The sequence below is a fragment of the Micromesistius poutassou genome, assembly GCF_964030765.1.
Source record: "Micromesistius poutassou genome assembly, chromosome: 15".
NCBI classification, from domain to species: Eukaryota; Metazoa; Chordata; class Actinopteri; order Gadiformes; family Gadidae; genus Micromesistius; species Micromesistius poutassou.
The window spans coordinates 16,596,915-16,613,318 of NC_140285.1; the positions used below are offsets into that span (position 1 = coordinate 16,596,915).

Consider the following 16,404-nt stretch of genomic DNA (forward strand, 5'->3'; position numbering starts at 1 on the left):
CAACACCCCTTAAATAAGGCACCTGATTTGGCCCAGGTGGCCCAATCAAGGCCTGTTAGGCCATACCATGTACCAGGGGGGAACATTTCACATACAAGTACAACTAAACCAATACACCAGTCCTTTTCCTGGAAGTGAGAAGGGTTTCACTTTCTCACACACACACACACACACACACATACACACACACACACACACACACACACAAACACAAAAACAACTATACTCACACACACACAAACATGCACACACACACACACACACACACACACACACATGCATGCAAACACAAAGGAGAAAGTCCTGTCCTCCTCCTTACTATGTTGTCTGTTTGTCTATCAAATCAGCTCTCTCTCTATCACTGACTACTAAGCAAGGGCATACTGAGGGATTAGGTGTGTGTGTGTGTGTGTGTGTGTGTGTGTGTGTGTGTGTGTGTGTGTGTGTGTGTGTGTGTGTGTGTGTGTGTGTGTGTGTGTGTGTGTGTGTGTGTGTGCGTGCGTGCGTGCGTGTAGGGCAGGCAGGTTCTGGACAATGGAGGAAAGCTGCTGGGATTGAGCTGAGGACAGACGAGTGTTCGCATAAGTGCACCAAGTCAGGAGAGTGAATAGGCTCCACAGAGGAATCTGACCACAACATTACAAATACTAGAGAGAAAAGATAAACAATAAAATAGTAAGTTCACATAATGGGATCATTGTGCTCACAGCGTGAGCACAACAAGGAAAGGAAATAAAAGGTTGTTTATTCAGCTATTAATACTGTTGCATGCTGTCATGCCATAAACAATGTTGTCCATTGGCTCTATTCATCTCACAGGAAAAAGCTGTCAGTTCCAGGGCTAAGTTTGAAATAGGAGCTGTACATAAGACAATGGCCAAGGTGAGAGATGCTGATGAGATATAGTAATATTATACTAATGATAATAGCTAATAGTAATGATAATAGTAATAGGTATAGTATTGGCCCAATTACCTATTACCATTACTACTACTATTATCATTAGTATCATTAGTATCATATTATTTACCTCACCCTAGCAGTATCTGCCCTCCTCCTGGTCTCACACATTGTCTGTGAACTGTTTAGATGCATGCAGGTTTTATGATGGTGTGTTTGGTATCTAGTGGTGTGAAGGATATAAGGATATATTTTGGCACTCAAACTGTGATATTGCAGTCGATTAAATGGCAGCAATATCTTTAGCTGCGATTCTAACTGAAGTCATAGTCTAAGCAATATGTCTCCCAACAGTAATTGCCGTAGTTTAATGTGCCAACTCAAACTGCCATGTGCTCGTAGCGGTTTCCAACAGTTACAAAAGCTGTTTCTTTCCTTCTGTTTTCCATTTACCTGCCTGGATCTCTCCCTACCTGTTATGGGTGACAACCCCATCCCTTATCGCTCTGTCTCTGTTCCCGCAGTCTGTGTCTGCGCTCTCTGGTCACCGTGGCAACCTGCCTCATGATTATTGCTTGCTGCCCCCCACTGCAACAATAACAGCAGACCCTCTATTGGCTAATGACCGAATCATCTGTCTGTGGCCTCCTCTTCTCCAGGACACTCAGTCCACCAATGCCGCGCCAGATGACAGCAGCTCTGCCTTGATGGACGACACCTCCAGCCAGTCCTCAGCGGTGGCCGACACAGAGGAGGACAGGAGGAGTGCCTTAGAGAAAAGCATGTATGTGTTCAACCTATCCCAGCTAATCAATGATGTGGAACAACTCAAACCACAGTGGATGTTTTTTTTCCACGTTTGATTCAACTATATTGACAATGTGACAATTTATTTTCATCATTTTCCATAATCACTCGTGTCAATAATGATATATTTGTTTGTTTTGATAGCTATTTATTTAATATGTTACTGATATTACACACAGTAGCCATCACAGGTTTGCTTCCTTCTGTTCTCTTTGTAGGTATGTACTGAAGGAGCTGACAGAAACAGAGAAGCACTATGTGTTAGATCTGGGACTCATCGTGGAGGTAAATATGATCCCAGAGGAACCAGAAGCATCAAAATCCTTATGGCTACTGGCTCTGCCACTGCCATAATTAAATATAGTAATTAGTTGTCATTCATTCACACTCTCAATTATTCTTTTGAAGCGTATGATGTTGTAATCCCGTAGCTCATTACATTCTTGTAGTGAGCTAATGTCGTCTATACCTATGTCATTTGTGACCTGCTGTGGTCATTAGCTTTTCCAGTGAATAGTAATCAATGAACATTTTCTTACAGTCTTTTTTCTCTCTTGTATTTTACAGGGATACATGGCCACCTTGCACTCTAAAGGTGTACCAGACGATATGAAGGGAAAAGATAAAATAGTGTTTGGGAACATTCACCAGATATTTGACTGGCATAAAGAGTAAGTAGAACTCTAGTGGACGTCCAGGTCCCTGGTGGCTGCTGGATACAGAGCATTCAGAGCAAAGGAGGCAGAACCACACAGACCATACACTGAATAGGTTCAGTAACTCTCTTATGTTTGTGTGTTTGTGTGTGTAGCTATTTCCTGGGTGAGCTGGAGAAGTGTTTAGAAGAACCGGAGAGGCTTGCCCAACTTTTTATCAAACATGTGAGTTGAACTGCACTTATGGTCTCACACACACACACACACACACACACACACACACACACAGATATTATATATATGTTAATTTGCCATATTGTGTTCTTCTACCAACTCTGGATTCTTTCTTGGCACACTTGGGAAGTGCCAACATGAAAGGCCTAGAAAAGAAAGCCTAGAGGTCTTTCTTTGCCCATCACCTCTTTTTAAGCAATTCAAAAAGACGCTATGCTGATCCAACTTAACAGCCTGGGGGGGAATCAAGTGACTTGTAACAAAATCTAAGCATGGTGCCCTAAGCATTGCATCATAAGCATGGTTCCCTCAGCATGGTGTCCAACCCAGAAAATAAGCTAGGGGGACATGAGCTCTAATGAAAAGCAGAGGGTGGTGACACACACCAAGTTAACTAGTGGTGAATGACATAGACAACCTGCAACCCACGTATACACACACTCACACACACGCACACACGCAGACACACAGGCTTGCACTTCTTTGAACACGTGTAAAAACATATCATGTTAATGTAGGTCATGTTACACGTTGTAATAAAACCCAGAAAGGTGCTGCTACACATGCAGCCATGAATCAGTTTGCAGCCCTATGTGTGCATCGATGCATCCTGCTTCCAGTCCCGGGGCTGTTGCTGCATGCATGCACTGCCTCCAGGCCACAGATCTGTGATGCTGGTTGCTAGGTAGAGTCCTGCAGCCTCCAGAAGAGCTCTCGTTACAAAGAGGATAACCTTGGTGAATAATGCATAACCTGATGCTCACCCACATGTGACATTGTTAGTTCACAACAGGCCCTTGCCAGACTCTGGCCTCTTCAAAGGCGCTTCACTCCCAATAGAAACCCAAGATGATGACTCTTTAACTCAATGAATAAGTGGCTCTGCTCTCCTTTTATCCTACAATGAATCAACAAGACATAAAACAGTCTTGAATTGTTTTTTTATTCAGAATTAAAATTTCAGTGACAGAAACCTCCAAAACTTCACTGAGGTAAACATTTGTAAAGACTTTAGTGGTGTTTGCTGGGTGTTTACAATGTATGGTATGATTTAATATTTGATGTGATCTTCAATCCATGCCTTGTGCTGCAGGAGAGGCGTCTGCAGATGTACGTGGTGTACTGTCAGAACAAGCCCAAGTCTGAGCACATTGTCTCAGAGTACATTGAAACTTACTTTGAGGTTAGTATCCCATCTCTTCACACACACAACCCTGGTGTGCCCTGGTACATACACGTGTGTGTACCACCAGACTGTAGCTAATCTGTGATATTAGCCTGCTCAGGCCCTTGTATTAAGTCCACAAGTTAATAAGAACCCCTCAAACATCTTGTGCGTTATAGATAACCACAGGGGGGTGCCATCTTCACTTACCCACTATCATCACTTCTGTTTTATTGGCAACAAATATAATTGAGGCGTTTCTCACGATGTGCGTTTGCTGTGTCAATGGCCTGCGTGCTGGGGACTGCTGACCGATGGGGTCTCTGTTTGTCTGCGCTCTGATGGCCGGCAGGAAGTGAGACAGCAGCTGGGCCACAGGCTGCAGATTAATGACCTCCTCATCAAACCCGTCCAGAGGATCATGAAGTACCAGCTGCTGCTTAAGGTGTGACAACACATACAAACACACACGCAAACACGCACACAAACACTCATACAAACACGCACACAAACACACACACAAACACTCATACAAACACACACACAAAAACACATTCAATGTGCCACCTTCACACATTCATACTTATTGTTGTCATCTCCTGTGTTGTTATCAGCAGGTTGTTCTAAGGATATATATATGGCCGCATGGCAAATGCATGTCAAATGTTGTACATCTGCCTTCATGGACGAGTGCATGGCAGAAATATTGCAGCTATTTTTGTCCAAAGAAAGCAAGGGAAAAGGGTTTAATTACTAAGTGGAAATGCATGCAGCTGAGCCCATTTGATGTTGTTATATAACAACCATAATTTTGTACACCTCTTAAATGATGCCTCGAGTTCCTCAAGAATTCAAATTTGTCCATGGCTCAAGCAAAAAAACCCTACTAATAAATGTTCCTCCAGATGTGGCCACCTTATACTTACTTATAAACCCGGTATGCTCTGGGAGTCACACTGTGTTTATTTCGACAGGACTTCCTCAAGTATTACACCAAGGCTGGGATGGACACGGAGGAGTTGGAGGTGGGTGTTTGGGACACAGCAAAATATCTTCTGTATCGCTTTTTGAAAACAACGGTTCTTAGGTTGAGTTCTGTTTTGGCAAGATATTCCAAACAACCAGATCTCATTCTCTCATTCTGGCACCTTTCAAAACAGAAAGCGGTGGAAGTTATGTGCTTCGTGCCAAAACGCTGCAACGACATGATGAACGTGGGTCGGCTCCAAGGCTTCGAGGTGAGGCTGGACATCCTTAAGGATATCCAGCATATTAAAAACATATCTCTTGTGGCAGGGCTGAGCTTAACGTGATGCCTTCCTCTGTTTGTTGTTTCGGTCCATGGTCTGGTGTCCCAGGGGAAGATCACAGCCCAGGGTAAGCTGCTCCAGCAGGAGACCTTCACCGTGATGGAGCAGGAGAGCAGCCTGCTGTCCCGGGCCAGGGAGAGGCGGGTCTTCCTGTTTGAGCAGATGGTCATCTTCAGCGAGCCCATCGACAGAAAGAAGGGCTTCTTACTGCCAGGCTACACCTTCAAGAACAGCATTAAGGTGAGCCCTCTCCACCAGGGATCAACACACACACAAACCTTCAAAGTGCATCATGGTGAGCCATCTCCCTCAAAGATTAACACACATACAAACTGCCCAATGCAGAGAATATCAAAAACAACCATCAATTACGGTGTAGCTTAGAAATCCTTTTATGAGTTTATGAGAGAGTTTATGGCTATAGCTTCAGGAAAATTGAGAAATAAGGACATTTAGAGTTAAACAAGAGATGTGAAAAACTACAGCTAGCTACCAAACATCAGTTACACAAGTGTACATAGATAGGGGTACCGGGAGCCCTTTCGCTTTTGCGAAAGCGTACAAACAGCTCGGTCTGGCAATCAACCTAAAAAAGACACAAATCCTCCATCAGCCACCACCAAACAGCAACACTCCCCCAAACATCTCCATTGACAACACCAGGTTAAAAAATGTGGACCACTTCCCATACCTTGGCAGCCTCCTGTCATCTAAAGCCACCATTGATGAAGAGATACACCACTGTCTTAGCATTGCCAGCGGGGCATACTCCAAACTGAAGAAAAGGGTCTTTGAGGACCGCGACCTCCAGTCAAAGACCAAAATTCTGGTCTACAAAGCGGAACTGCTCCGTACTCTCCTGCATGGGTCAGAAGCCTGGACCACATACAGCAGGCACTTGAGAGCACTCAAGGCCTTCCAGCAGAGGTACCTACAGAGAATCCTCAGGATAACCTGGGAGGATCAACGGACAAACACCAGCGTCCTGGAGGAGGCTGGATTCTCCACCAGCTCAGATGGACTGGTTACGTGATTCGGATGCCTGACTCTCGCCTTCCCAAACAAGTCCTCTACTCACAGCTTGTTCAAGGAAAGCGTGCCCCAGGAGGCCAAAAGAAAAGGTTCAAAGATAACATCAAAGCAGTCTTCAAGAAGTGTCACATAGGCCTTGAGACTTGGGAGGCCACAGCAACAAACAGGGCGGCCTGGAGACAACTTGTCCAAGATGGAGCTGCGCAGTATAATGTCAATCTCCATAGTACTGCAAAAGACAAACGCAGACGCAGAAAGGAGATTGCTTCCACCAAAAAGGTTCCACCCAAACCCACAATCGCCACTGCCCAGGACCAAGAAGGAGGACAGACATACTCGACCTCGAGTGTCTGCCGATGATGATGACTGGAAGCCCTGCACAGGCTAGCGAGGAATGTAATGATCAGCGCAGCAGGGTGATGCTACGGTCTCCTGTGATTCGTTCCAGGTGAGCTGCTTGGGGGTGGAGTCCAGCAAGGACGGCGACACCGCCCGCTTCGTGCTGACGTCACGCAACCCAGATGGGAGCATGGTGCGCTTCCAGCTGCAGTCGCCCTCCACTGATATCTGCCAGGCCTGGGTTGATGACGTGACTCAGATCCTGGAGAGCCAGCGGAACTTCCTCAATGGTAAGGAAGGGAGGTAATCCTGACAGCCAGACTGGACCATTTGAAGGCACTTCTCTGTCTGGACATGGTTCAGACTTGCAGTGTACTTGCAGTGTATCTGCAAGCTGACTTTCAATTTGAAGTGTATGTGGTTTGTAATCTCAAACTGGGGCTACTGATTTGGTTTATTGTTGATTTTGGGCGGGAGAGTGTATTGGTAAGTGTGTTATACTGGCAGCCTACAGGTGCTTAAAGGTGGTTTGAACCCCAATGTCCGCAGTTGACCTGTAGGTGTCCTTCAGCAAAGGCCTAACCCCTACCTGCTGGTTAATCATATGAAACTAAATAATTGCATTTTGTATATTTGAAAACACTGGTCTCTATACGACGTATATGTACGACGATGGTTCAAGTCTAAAATCCACCCTATGATGTCAGCCTTGCAGTCCCCTATTGAGTACCAGCGGCGGGAGAGCAAGTCCAACAGCCTGGGCCGCAGCATCAGACCTCCCCTGTCGGCCGCCACTGGGCTCCGGCCACACTCCTCTGCCTCTATCGACCGACACAAGCTGCCCTCCCTGCAGTCCCACAACACCTCCCTCCCAACCCTCTACCTGGGCAGCCAGGCCCACAGCCTGGGCCACGGACGCAGTGAGACATGTTCACACCGGGAGGTGAGCTACCATCTTCTGCAAGCCTCACCTTCCAGCTGGAGGGAGGTTTGATAGAGGGCCCGATAGTGTAGTTGCTAGGCTGTTCGACTCCCTGCTGAAAGCTACTGTGTTCTATCACCAATGTTAAAACCTTCCTGTAGGCATTCTTGAGCAAGATGCCTGAATACACCTGCCCCATAATGATCTGTGCCTTGTGCTACAGTCTACTGGGTAGGCTGATAGACTGATCTATCCAGCACACATCTAGGTGCACAGACCCACTTTCTGCCCCTTATGATGTCATAAGGGGCAGATTTCCAAAATGGCTTGTAACGGCTAATCACACCACACCTGGTGGCATGTCATGGCACCTTTAATGAGCAGTGAAACAAGAAAAAAAATTATCTGCCTTCCATCAAACATGGACGCCTAGAACATTGAGCTTCTTAAATTTATCTCTAACTCTCTATTACATAGTCATGATTTTACATGATTGTGATCAGTATATTGTACAAAATGATCCACATGATGACAATTAATACTGATGTCCTTGTGGTACTACGGGTACATTGTGAATTAAGAATGTGTGTCACCTATTGTAAAGGCAGTAGGGATCCAAGCTGTTTATTTGTTGGTTTGTCTTCAGCCTCATGTGGTCCAGCCCTGCCCTGCGGAGGGCCAGGCAGTCTGCACCTCACATGTCCAGCTGGGCTTCACTGACCCGCCTACCTGTCAGCTGGTCTCCAACGGACTGTGTGGAACAACAGCACATGGTGTACAGGTACGGTTCAATCACACAACACAAAATGACGCACACATGTATCAACATTGGCAGTCATTTTGGTCAATTCACACATGATAACAATAACGCATATAATGATTTGTGTAATAATAGCGTATAATAGCATATCAAAACCTTTTGCCTGAAGGGCTTTTCTAAATGGATTTATCCCTATAAAATCATCATTAAACAAGGCCACAGTTATATCCTCCAGGGGAAATAATAAGCTATTGCAGGAAGTGCTACTCCACTTTAAGTCTAATGTACTCATTCATGTTAAATGCTGAGGACTCAAATGTATCTAGACTATATGAGGGGATGTAAGGAACTCATAAGAAGTGTAATACCTCCCCCTGTTGGATGGAAATCTCATCTAGAAAAATTCAATAGCATCAAGCTGCTGCCCCGGGGCCTGTGGTGTGGCAACGGGGCCTGTGGTATGGCAGGTCCTGTTTTTTTTGGCTTTTTTCAACATTTTAGCAGGCCCCTAGCTGCCCCAGTCGAGTTTTTCAATGTTAAGTTTTCTTAAAATAAAATAAAAAATATAATAAATCAATAATAATAATTTATATAATTTAAATAAATAAATAAATATATATTTAACAGCCAATAGCTATATATATAGCTATATATATTATATATGTTATATAATATAAGAAAAATTAACATTGAAAAACTCGACTGGGGCAGCTAGGGTCCAACAGTGACACAAAACGTAAAAAAAAAAAAGCTCTCTAGGATTCTCCAAGTTTAGTCAACAACGGTAAAATCCTGTTATTTGGCTTCAGACCCACCAGCAGCTTGCTCCTCTTGAGTTTTATTTACCCAGGGTGCAGGAGTTGTGGTACACAGCAAACAGAACAGGAGTCTGAGCCAGATGAGGTAGTGAAAGAAAGACTCTTATCACAGGATCAGAGTAAGCTCTGAACATCAGCAAAGTAGCAGTAATGTTCTAGGTACATTCCCCCATGTCCACAGCCAATCCAAGTAATCTTGTGCAATGTGCCCTACTTGCTCCTTAACATCCTTGTCTGTATTCTTAATAAATCACTATGGAAAAAATGGATCCCTAAATGACCAAATAGGGCATAATGATTTTCTCTACTAACCCTTACCCTAACCACAGTGTGACCCTACCTAGTCATACAGACTAGTTAATCGGCATGTTATTTTTATTATTTTAGTATAACTTAACTGAGGAGTGTGACATGCCAGACCACCTGCATAAACTGTTGTTCCTGTGTTTGCTATGGCTGAGGTTGTAGACATCGTGTTTCTCTGCGTCCACCACAGAGAGCCGGCGAGGGGGGTCGCAGAGGGACCCCTGCTGAGGCCATCGGCCATGGACCCGCGGCCGGGCCCGCGTGCGGACCCGCCCCGTTGTCCGGGCGACGCTCCAGCAACCTGACCCAGCTGGCAGAGGACGACCTATGAACTCTGAGGGCTCTTTAACCGGTGGTCCTCCGGGCCACAGAGGATAGAGGACTCTGACGACTCTGGGTGTGGTGGTAGTCAGGCTAGGGCCCCCCATGCCCAGTGGAGAATGAACGATCACATGATGGATGGATGGATCATCGTTACTATGAGCGGACCCTTTTGGGTTGATTCCTTTTAAGAGAGCAGCTCAATTTCCGGTGGCTTAACGTCACCATTGCAACTGTGTATGGACAGCACCCTGTTGGAGCTGCTTTGACACTATCAACACATACTCTGGATGGTGCGTGCAATCTGGTGTCAATTTCAGCTTTTTACTTCTTTTGAGAATCTGTCTATCTTACTTTTTGTCTTTAAAGGGGCAAGGGGTAAGTTTGGCGTGAGATGAAAAACAAAATCCATTCCTGATTGGGGCGGTCACTGGAGCTTTATGTGTGCATTTTTAAGTTAGTGTGTACGTGCACAATTCATGTTTGCTTGTCTGTTTGTGTGCATGATTTATTATTCAGTGTACAGGTTAGACAGTGGCTTATTGTACAACGGTCAGATCGGTTTGGCTGTCAAAGCCTTCCAACCGTTAGAATGAACTTATCATGAATTTCTTTGTCTCATCACTCTGATTGGATTTTCTAACGTGCTTTATGTCGAGCCAAACTGTTATTTTCAAGGGTTATCTTGTCATTCCCTCCTCATGCTGTTAACCTGACGTTTTCTGTTGGTTTACACAGGAATGCAAAAGGCAACACTAGACCTAGAGTATGTCTGAAGGGCTGAACTCATCTAAGTTTCAAGGGAAGAAACTTCATCTGCTGCCTCGGTGTGAGAGAGACGCAATACTCAGATATTCTGTTTGACTAAACTCGGGCCTATTTGATCTGCACCAAATAAAAGGAACGAGGGAGGCGCCTGGAGGTTCTCTGGGGGTGTGGCATCCAGCCCAGAATATGTCTGCTCATTGAGAAAATCCAAGCAAAGATAATGGACGGTCAAAAGCCAGCAGCGATGCGGATAACAATCGGACAAGTCACGCGAAGAGAGGTTGACGCCCGTCTGAGCGCAGCACCAATCAGCCCGACGTTCCTGCAGGCTGCAGACGGATCCCTTTCTTCCGCCGCCAAAAGGGGAAGGCCTAATTATGCTGTTATCCATTTGGCCTTTTGTGCTGGTACGCCGACCGGCGCAACGAGAACGTGACGTAACGTCCTGGCTCTTCCCACCTTAAAAGTGTTCCAGTAGTATTTTGTGTGCGACGAGTGGCAGAATAATGGACGCCTGGAGGTGGCAGCAGTAGTAGCAGGCTAGTCATTGTTGTTAGCAACATTAGGCTCTTTAGCAAACCAGCTCGAAAACAAAACTTTACATTGTATTGCACGCACAGCAAGACCGTGCAATGCATACATTGGTGACCGGATTAAAGCAGCAATGTAATGAAGTGTGTAAGAGCAGTGTACATCGACATTAAAGACACCAATGTGGAACAAAGAGAAAGAAAATACATCTCAACTTTATTAACTACGGGCGCAGCCATCTTCGTTCATCGCGCGTCACGGGGATCTTTCGCGACTCGGTGTACTCATCAGAAGCCCCAGATGGAGCTTGATATCCCCAAAGAAAAGGAGGCGTGCCTCAATGCCGCAATGCCGCAAGAAAGCTAGGAGATCAGCCTAGGGTGGTGGGCGTACCGGAAAATAAACGCAGAGGCTCAAAACTTCTAGATGAAGTTCAATTTGTTTATTTGGTCATGTCAGATGTGGTCATTTTAAGGTTAATATTTGGATAAGGTCTCTCCGATTTTCTTTTGTTAGTTTACCCCACATTTCCGTGGTCACATAAACCCCAAGCATCCACATTTCCACTTGTTCAATGGAGCAGAACGAAGACAGTTTAACTGAGTGTTCTGAAGGATAAGTTATTACTTTAAAATCTCGATTTGTTTAATCCTCTGCATGGTCTTGTTTCTTTCGACTAGTGCCAAAAGCCAAGAGCATGCTTTTCAAAATACACCGCGTTCACTCCATTGTGCTTACTGCCACTTAACGCACCGGTCATATGTGGATGTTTAGGACTTGTAATGTCTATCAGAGTGAACTGAACCGAAAGAAGAAATGTGCTTTGTTATTCTATCATTGTCTCATTGTGGCCAGTAGAGGTCCCCATAGGGCCGTCACTGGCTCGGCTTGACCTATAAACACATGTCATAATACGATGCTCTCATCATTAAAAAACGAAAATGTTCTGATCAATGAACGCTACTACAATATACCAAATAAATAGATATGAAGGTTTGTCATATTACAGAGCCTGCGTCCCCCTCTTATTCGTTGCATGTTTGATACAGGAACAAAACGACAGGGAACCTTATCCGTAACCACAGAACCAAACTGACTAAAGAGAAGAAGATGAGTTGGCCTACCTAGAAGATATTGGATTGTATCAAATAAAAAATCTTCTTTTAAATTAAATTAAATTGGTTGATGATGATTAATTTGTAATGGGCTTTATTCATTTACATCAAAGCATTACATATACACCTACTTGTTTTACCTGTAAGAATTCACAATGACCATTCCATGGAGTTAATTTATATTTGATGCGACAAGCCATTAGGCCCAGACATACTTCATAAAACCAGATGATAAAGGGTTACGTTTACAACCAGAGAATCAAGTAATCAATCTGACAAAAAGGCCAGGTATTTCACTTCATTTTTAGTGCATTATCCCAGTAAAGAAAGTTCAAACAGCCGGGGGACAAAGAGAAGGAACCCCTGGATGGGCAGACATCTGGTTGACTGGCCATTGAATAAAGGCCCATTCTGAGTAGTAAAGCAGGCCATCGTAACCCGGCTGTGATATATGGAGGCTGTGGGAGAGAGGGGTGGTGGTGGCGGCGGTGGGGGGGCACGGGTATTAACTTTCACAAAGGTGCAAAATCAAAGGGAGTTCCTGTCACCACCTGGGGGGGGTCTGAGCAACAGGGGTCCCATTCACAGGGAATTCCTCCCCTGTGCCCTCTGTTGACTCATCTGTTGACTCAATCCCTCCTCTGAGAGAGAAAACAGTCATTAAAAGCCACATGACTGTGAACTTCATTGCAGGCGAGATTAAGACGACCCCGTCTAAGAGCTGCTGGGATATCTTTCTCTGAGGTGTGAACATCTGTGAACATCTTCTGAGGTTCTCTGAACGTGTTGCTCTCCGTTCCGCTAGCGAGACAATGGGCCGACGTTTTGATCTTGCACTCTAATTATCATTGAAAGTGTGTTTAGCATGGGTTGAGGTTGGAGGTGGTTATTTAACATTTTAAAATATTCAGTGGCACTAAGTCAAAGAGTCGAATAGAGAGGAAACTGAATCAGTTGCGTCAAATATGCTGTTTATTAAAATGTACATGCGGCTGTAACTTCAATAGACTTGGTCATGACGTATATACATAATTTACAAAGAACTTACATTTAAAATATTTGCTCAAATACCAAGTGATGGTGTTTCACACGGATAAATACAAGAGACAGAGAACAGATTAGATCATTTAGATGAGAATAAACTGTTAATCCAATGTGCTCACATGGACATAATAAAAAGGTCTCACCGATGAAGACAACAAATGGCTTTTTAAAATTAAAATAGAAACCAAATAACCAAATATTTCTTTGATATAGCAAAAGTTTTAATATATGTACAAAAACCTTTTGCAACACTAAGGCATACAACTTTATTTCACTTGGGCTTGTAATCCTGTATTCTTTTAAATGTTCACAACTAATTCTCACGTTTGATTTTGACATAATTAATTAAATAGCATGGAATTATGGAACCCTTTTAAACCACAAACGAGGACCATATTAACGTTATAATCCAAATGTGTTGGGATCCTAACATGTCAAGGACAGGGAATGAGGCGTGATGCTTACCCTGTGTACAGCTGTGGCGGAGGACTTTAAATCAAAACAACATATTCTCATCTCCAAGTGTTCAGTTGCCTCTCACCGCCACCGTCACTCCCTCTTGATGTTGGCCAGCAAGGGGTCCGTGGGCGAGGGGTGGCCCGTGCGACCCTTCCTGGTCTGGTGGGTCTTGACGTGTTTGGAGAGGTGGTCGCTCCTCATGAACCTCTTGCCACACTGCTGGCAGCCGAAGCGCTTCTCCCCCGTGTGCGTGCGCAGGTGCCGCTGCAGCTCGTCGGAGCGCGTGAAGCTCTTGCCGCAGAACAGCCAGTTGCAGATGAAAGGCCGCTCCCCGGCGTGCCAGCGCAGATGGGCCTTCAGGTGGGAGGTCTTCTTGTACACCTTGCCACACTCGGGGATGTGGCAGATGTGCAGCCTCTTCTTCCCGAACTCCAGGCCGCCCCCGTTGGACTGGCAGTTGGGGCACTTGCAGCGCCGGCAGCGCCGCGTGGAGCCCAGTAGGCCCTTGGACGTGCCCTGCAGCAGGGCGGCAATCTGTGGCTGGTGGCCCAAGACCAGCTGGCGGCCCAGGGAGAAGGGGTGGTTGGAGGGGGCGCTGTTGGTCTGAGGCAGGCTCCACCACTGCTGTCCCTCTTCCCCGTGGCCCCCGGGGAGATGGTGCCTCCCGGAGGAGCTCTGGAGGAAGCTGGGGAAGTTCTGGCCCACGGCGTTGTGCTGCGGGTAGTACGAGCCGTTGCTCTGCGGCTGCGCGGGCAGGACTTTGACCGGGGACAGTTCGAAGGAGTAGGACGATGGTGGCTCAGCAGGCGGGGTGAGAGGCAGCTCATGGTGGTGGTGGTGGTGGTGGTGGTGACCCAGGCCAGACTGCATGTGTCCAGGGAACTGGACCTTGGGCATGGTGAAGGCCATCTGATGAGCCCCTAGGCCAGAGCTGGGAGCCATGTCGTTGCTCCACAACTGAAACATCCCCGATGCTGAGCTGACCGAGCCCTCGTAGGGGAACTGGGAGCCTTCGGACCCCATCGTGCTGCCCACCTGCCAGGCCTGGCTGCAGGTTGTGGCCAGGAACGACAGCGCATTAGGGGCCCCCTCTGGAGAGGAGCTGGGAGTTCGATCCTATAAAGATAAACAACACAAACACAACACATAAGTCAGGCCCCCTTCTAGCTCAAAGTGTATATTGAATGACAAAATAAATATTCTAAGCATAAGCATCAAAAATACACTTATTTCAAATATTGAGATTAATATTAAGCAACATGTTCTAACTATCTGTATCAATATTAATATAATGTATTTTTAGCTTTTAATAAGTAATACTAATATATTATTAGAATTATATTAATTAGGCCTTTGTTTTATTTAAATATTTCGTTTTTTTAATCGCAATATTATGCGTTCTCTTACCCCTTTTGGACCAGGTTTCATAGTTAATCAAATTAACTTTTGATAAAACAAAAGGTAATATTAATTACAAAACAAGTCGCCTATTGTAAAGTCCGTGGCGCGTAGAGAACTAGATCCATCCTAGATCAATGGACTGGTAACGCCTGTTAGTTCGCTTTTACTCGAATTCAGTTGTGGTTGCTGCGGCACCATAAAGGAACAATAACACAGATAATCCATTAATTGTTCTACAAACCTGTAAAAAGGTGTGCAAAAAGTTGTCCGTCCTTTGTATTGTCAGTGCAGCCATCTCTTCAGTTCACACTTGAAACGCGAACGCCGAGAGAAAACTTCTCACTGACCTCTTCAATTATAGCGCACTACAAGACGAGGTAACTCCGTGATATCAGACGGTCATTCGGTTTGTTCAACCTGTGTAGTGTGAGCCGGCTACTGGCAGTCCATGCTGTCTTTATTCAGGAGGAGAGCTCTAGAGCGCGCCGCAGTAAATCCTTCAGATCATCTCAGAGACGCTGCGCTGCATCTTGTCTTTATAGAGAGAAAGAGCCTCTCCACGGGGTCCCGTGTGATGCAGGGGGCCAGTCAATCGAAGGGGGAAGTGGGGGGCTAATCATAATTTTCACTCATTCACTCCATTTCAATCAAATGCTGACCATCTCCACGACCCGACCCCTTAAAAGTCGAGGTTTGTTGAAATGTGTAATGATATTTAAAATGTCCACTCAAAAGCTATTTTCTTTGTTTGTTTAATTACAATACAGTTTTTTACCTGCTACACATAATCTACATTTAGGCTAGGTGTGTTAGTGTTCAGGGCTCAGCACAAATGCATTTATCAGCAAGCTGAGTACCGTAGTGCTTACCAAGTTAAAACTATATATAGCTTGCCTAATCTTAGGATGTTACACACGGTTTATCTCCTTGGGAAAATCACGAAGTGGTAATTTACTGGAAGAATGTAGAAAAAAAAAAACAGCAGTGGAAACTATATGAATATGTGCCTTATTGAGATGTTAATACACTTCCTATTCAAATAAATAACTATAAGTTAAAATTAAAAATAAATATAAAGTTATAATCATTATTTTTGATTATATTAACTATACAATGTATAGTTCTCAGAATTGAGAAACAACTATTGATTTCTGACTGATATGGAACAAATTGATAAGGTAAATAATAATACATCGAACACCCAGAAAAATGTTCTAATGACTGAAATACAGCTAGCAGTTCCGTTAGCAGTACTATATTTTATACTCTTCTAATAATAATTACCTACATGAATGACCATGTGAGGGTACGAAGAGGCTAACCCTGACCCCAAGACTTCTGGAAAGACACAGGTCTTGGTCCAGGAGTCTGGATGTGTGTGTGTGAGTGTTTGTGTGTGTGCGTGTATATGTGCTTGCGTGGGTGTTAGTGTGTGCATGCGCGTGAGTGTTTGTGTGTGTGCACACGTGTATGGGCTTGCGTGTGTGTGTGTGTGTGTGTGTGTGTGTGCTTGTGT

General features: G+C 44.9%; 2 protein-coding genes across 2 annotated transcripts in view; one reads left to right on the forward strand and one right to left on the reverse strand.

Moving 5' to 3' along the window:
• Positions 1-11,964, forward strand: part of arhgef25a (Rho guanine nucleotide exchange factor (GEF) 25a) — a 38,611-nt gene extending 26,647 nt beyond the window's left edge. The window contains exons 4-16 of the mRNA XM_084480088.1: positions 1,560-1,684; positions 1,926-1,992; positions 2,275-2,378; positions 2,519-2,588; positions 3,691-3,780; positions 4,115-4,207; positions 4,737-4,787; positions 4,923-5,000; positions 5,121-5,312; positions 6,553-6,733; positions 7,151-7,386; positions 8,012-8,146; positions 9,440-11,964. Coding sequence (XP_084336214.1) covers positions 1,560-1,684; positions 1,926-1,992; positions 2,275-2,378; positions 2,519-2,588; positions 3,691-3,780; positions 4,115-4,207; positions 4,737-4,787; positions 4,923-5,000; positions 5,121-5,312; positions 6,553-6,733; positions 7,151-7,386; positions 8,012-8,146; positions 9,440-9,580 — 1,563 coding nt within the window. The 3' untranslated portion in view covers positions 9,581-11,964. The remainder of the gene's footprint in view (positions 1-1,559; positions 1,685-1,925; positions 1,993-2,274; positions 2,379-2,518; positions 2,589-3,690; positions 3,781-4,114; positions 4,208-4,736; positions 4,788-4,922; positions 5,001-5,120; positions 5,313-6,552; positions 6,734-7,150; positions 7,387-8,011; positions 8,147-9,439) is intronic.
• A 1,613-nt stretch (positions 11,965-13,577) lies between these two features.
• sp5l (Sp5 transcription factor-like) lies at positions 13,578-15,183 on the reverse strand (the record flags this gene model as incomplete). The annotated part of the gene is made up of 2 exons (XM_084479292.1): positions 13,578-14,603; positions 15,130-15,183. The coding sequence occupies 2 exons, from the start codon at positions 15,181-15,183 to the stop codon at positions 13,578-13,580; spliced, it is 1,080 nt and encodes a 359-aa protein (XP_084335418.1).
• Positions 15,184-16,404: the final 1,221 nt, after the last annotated feature.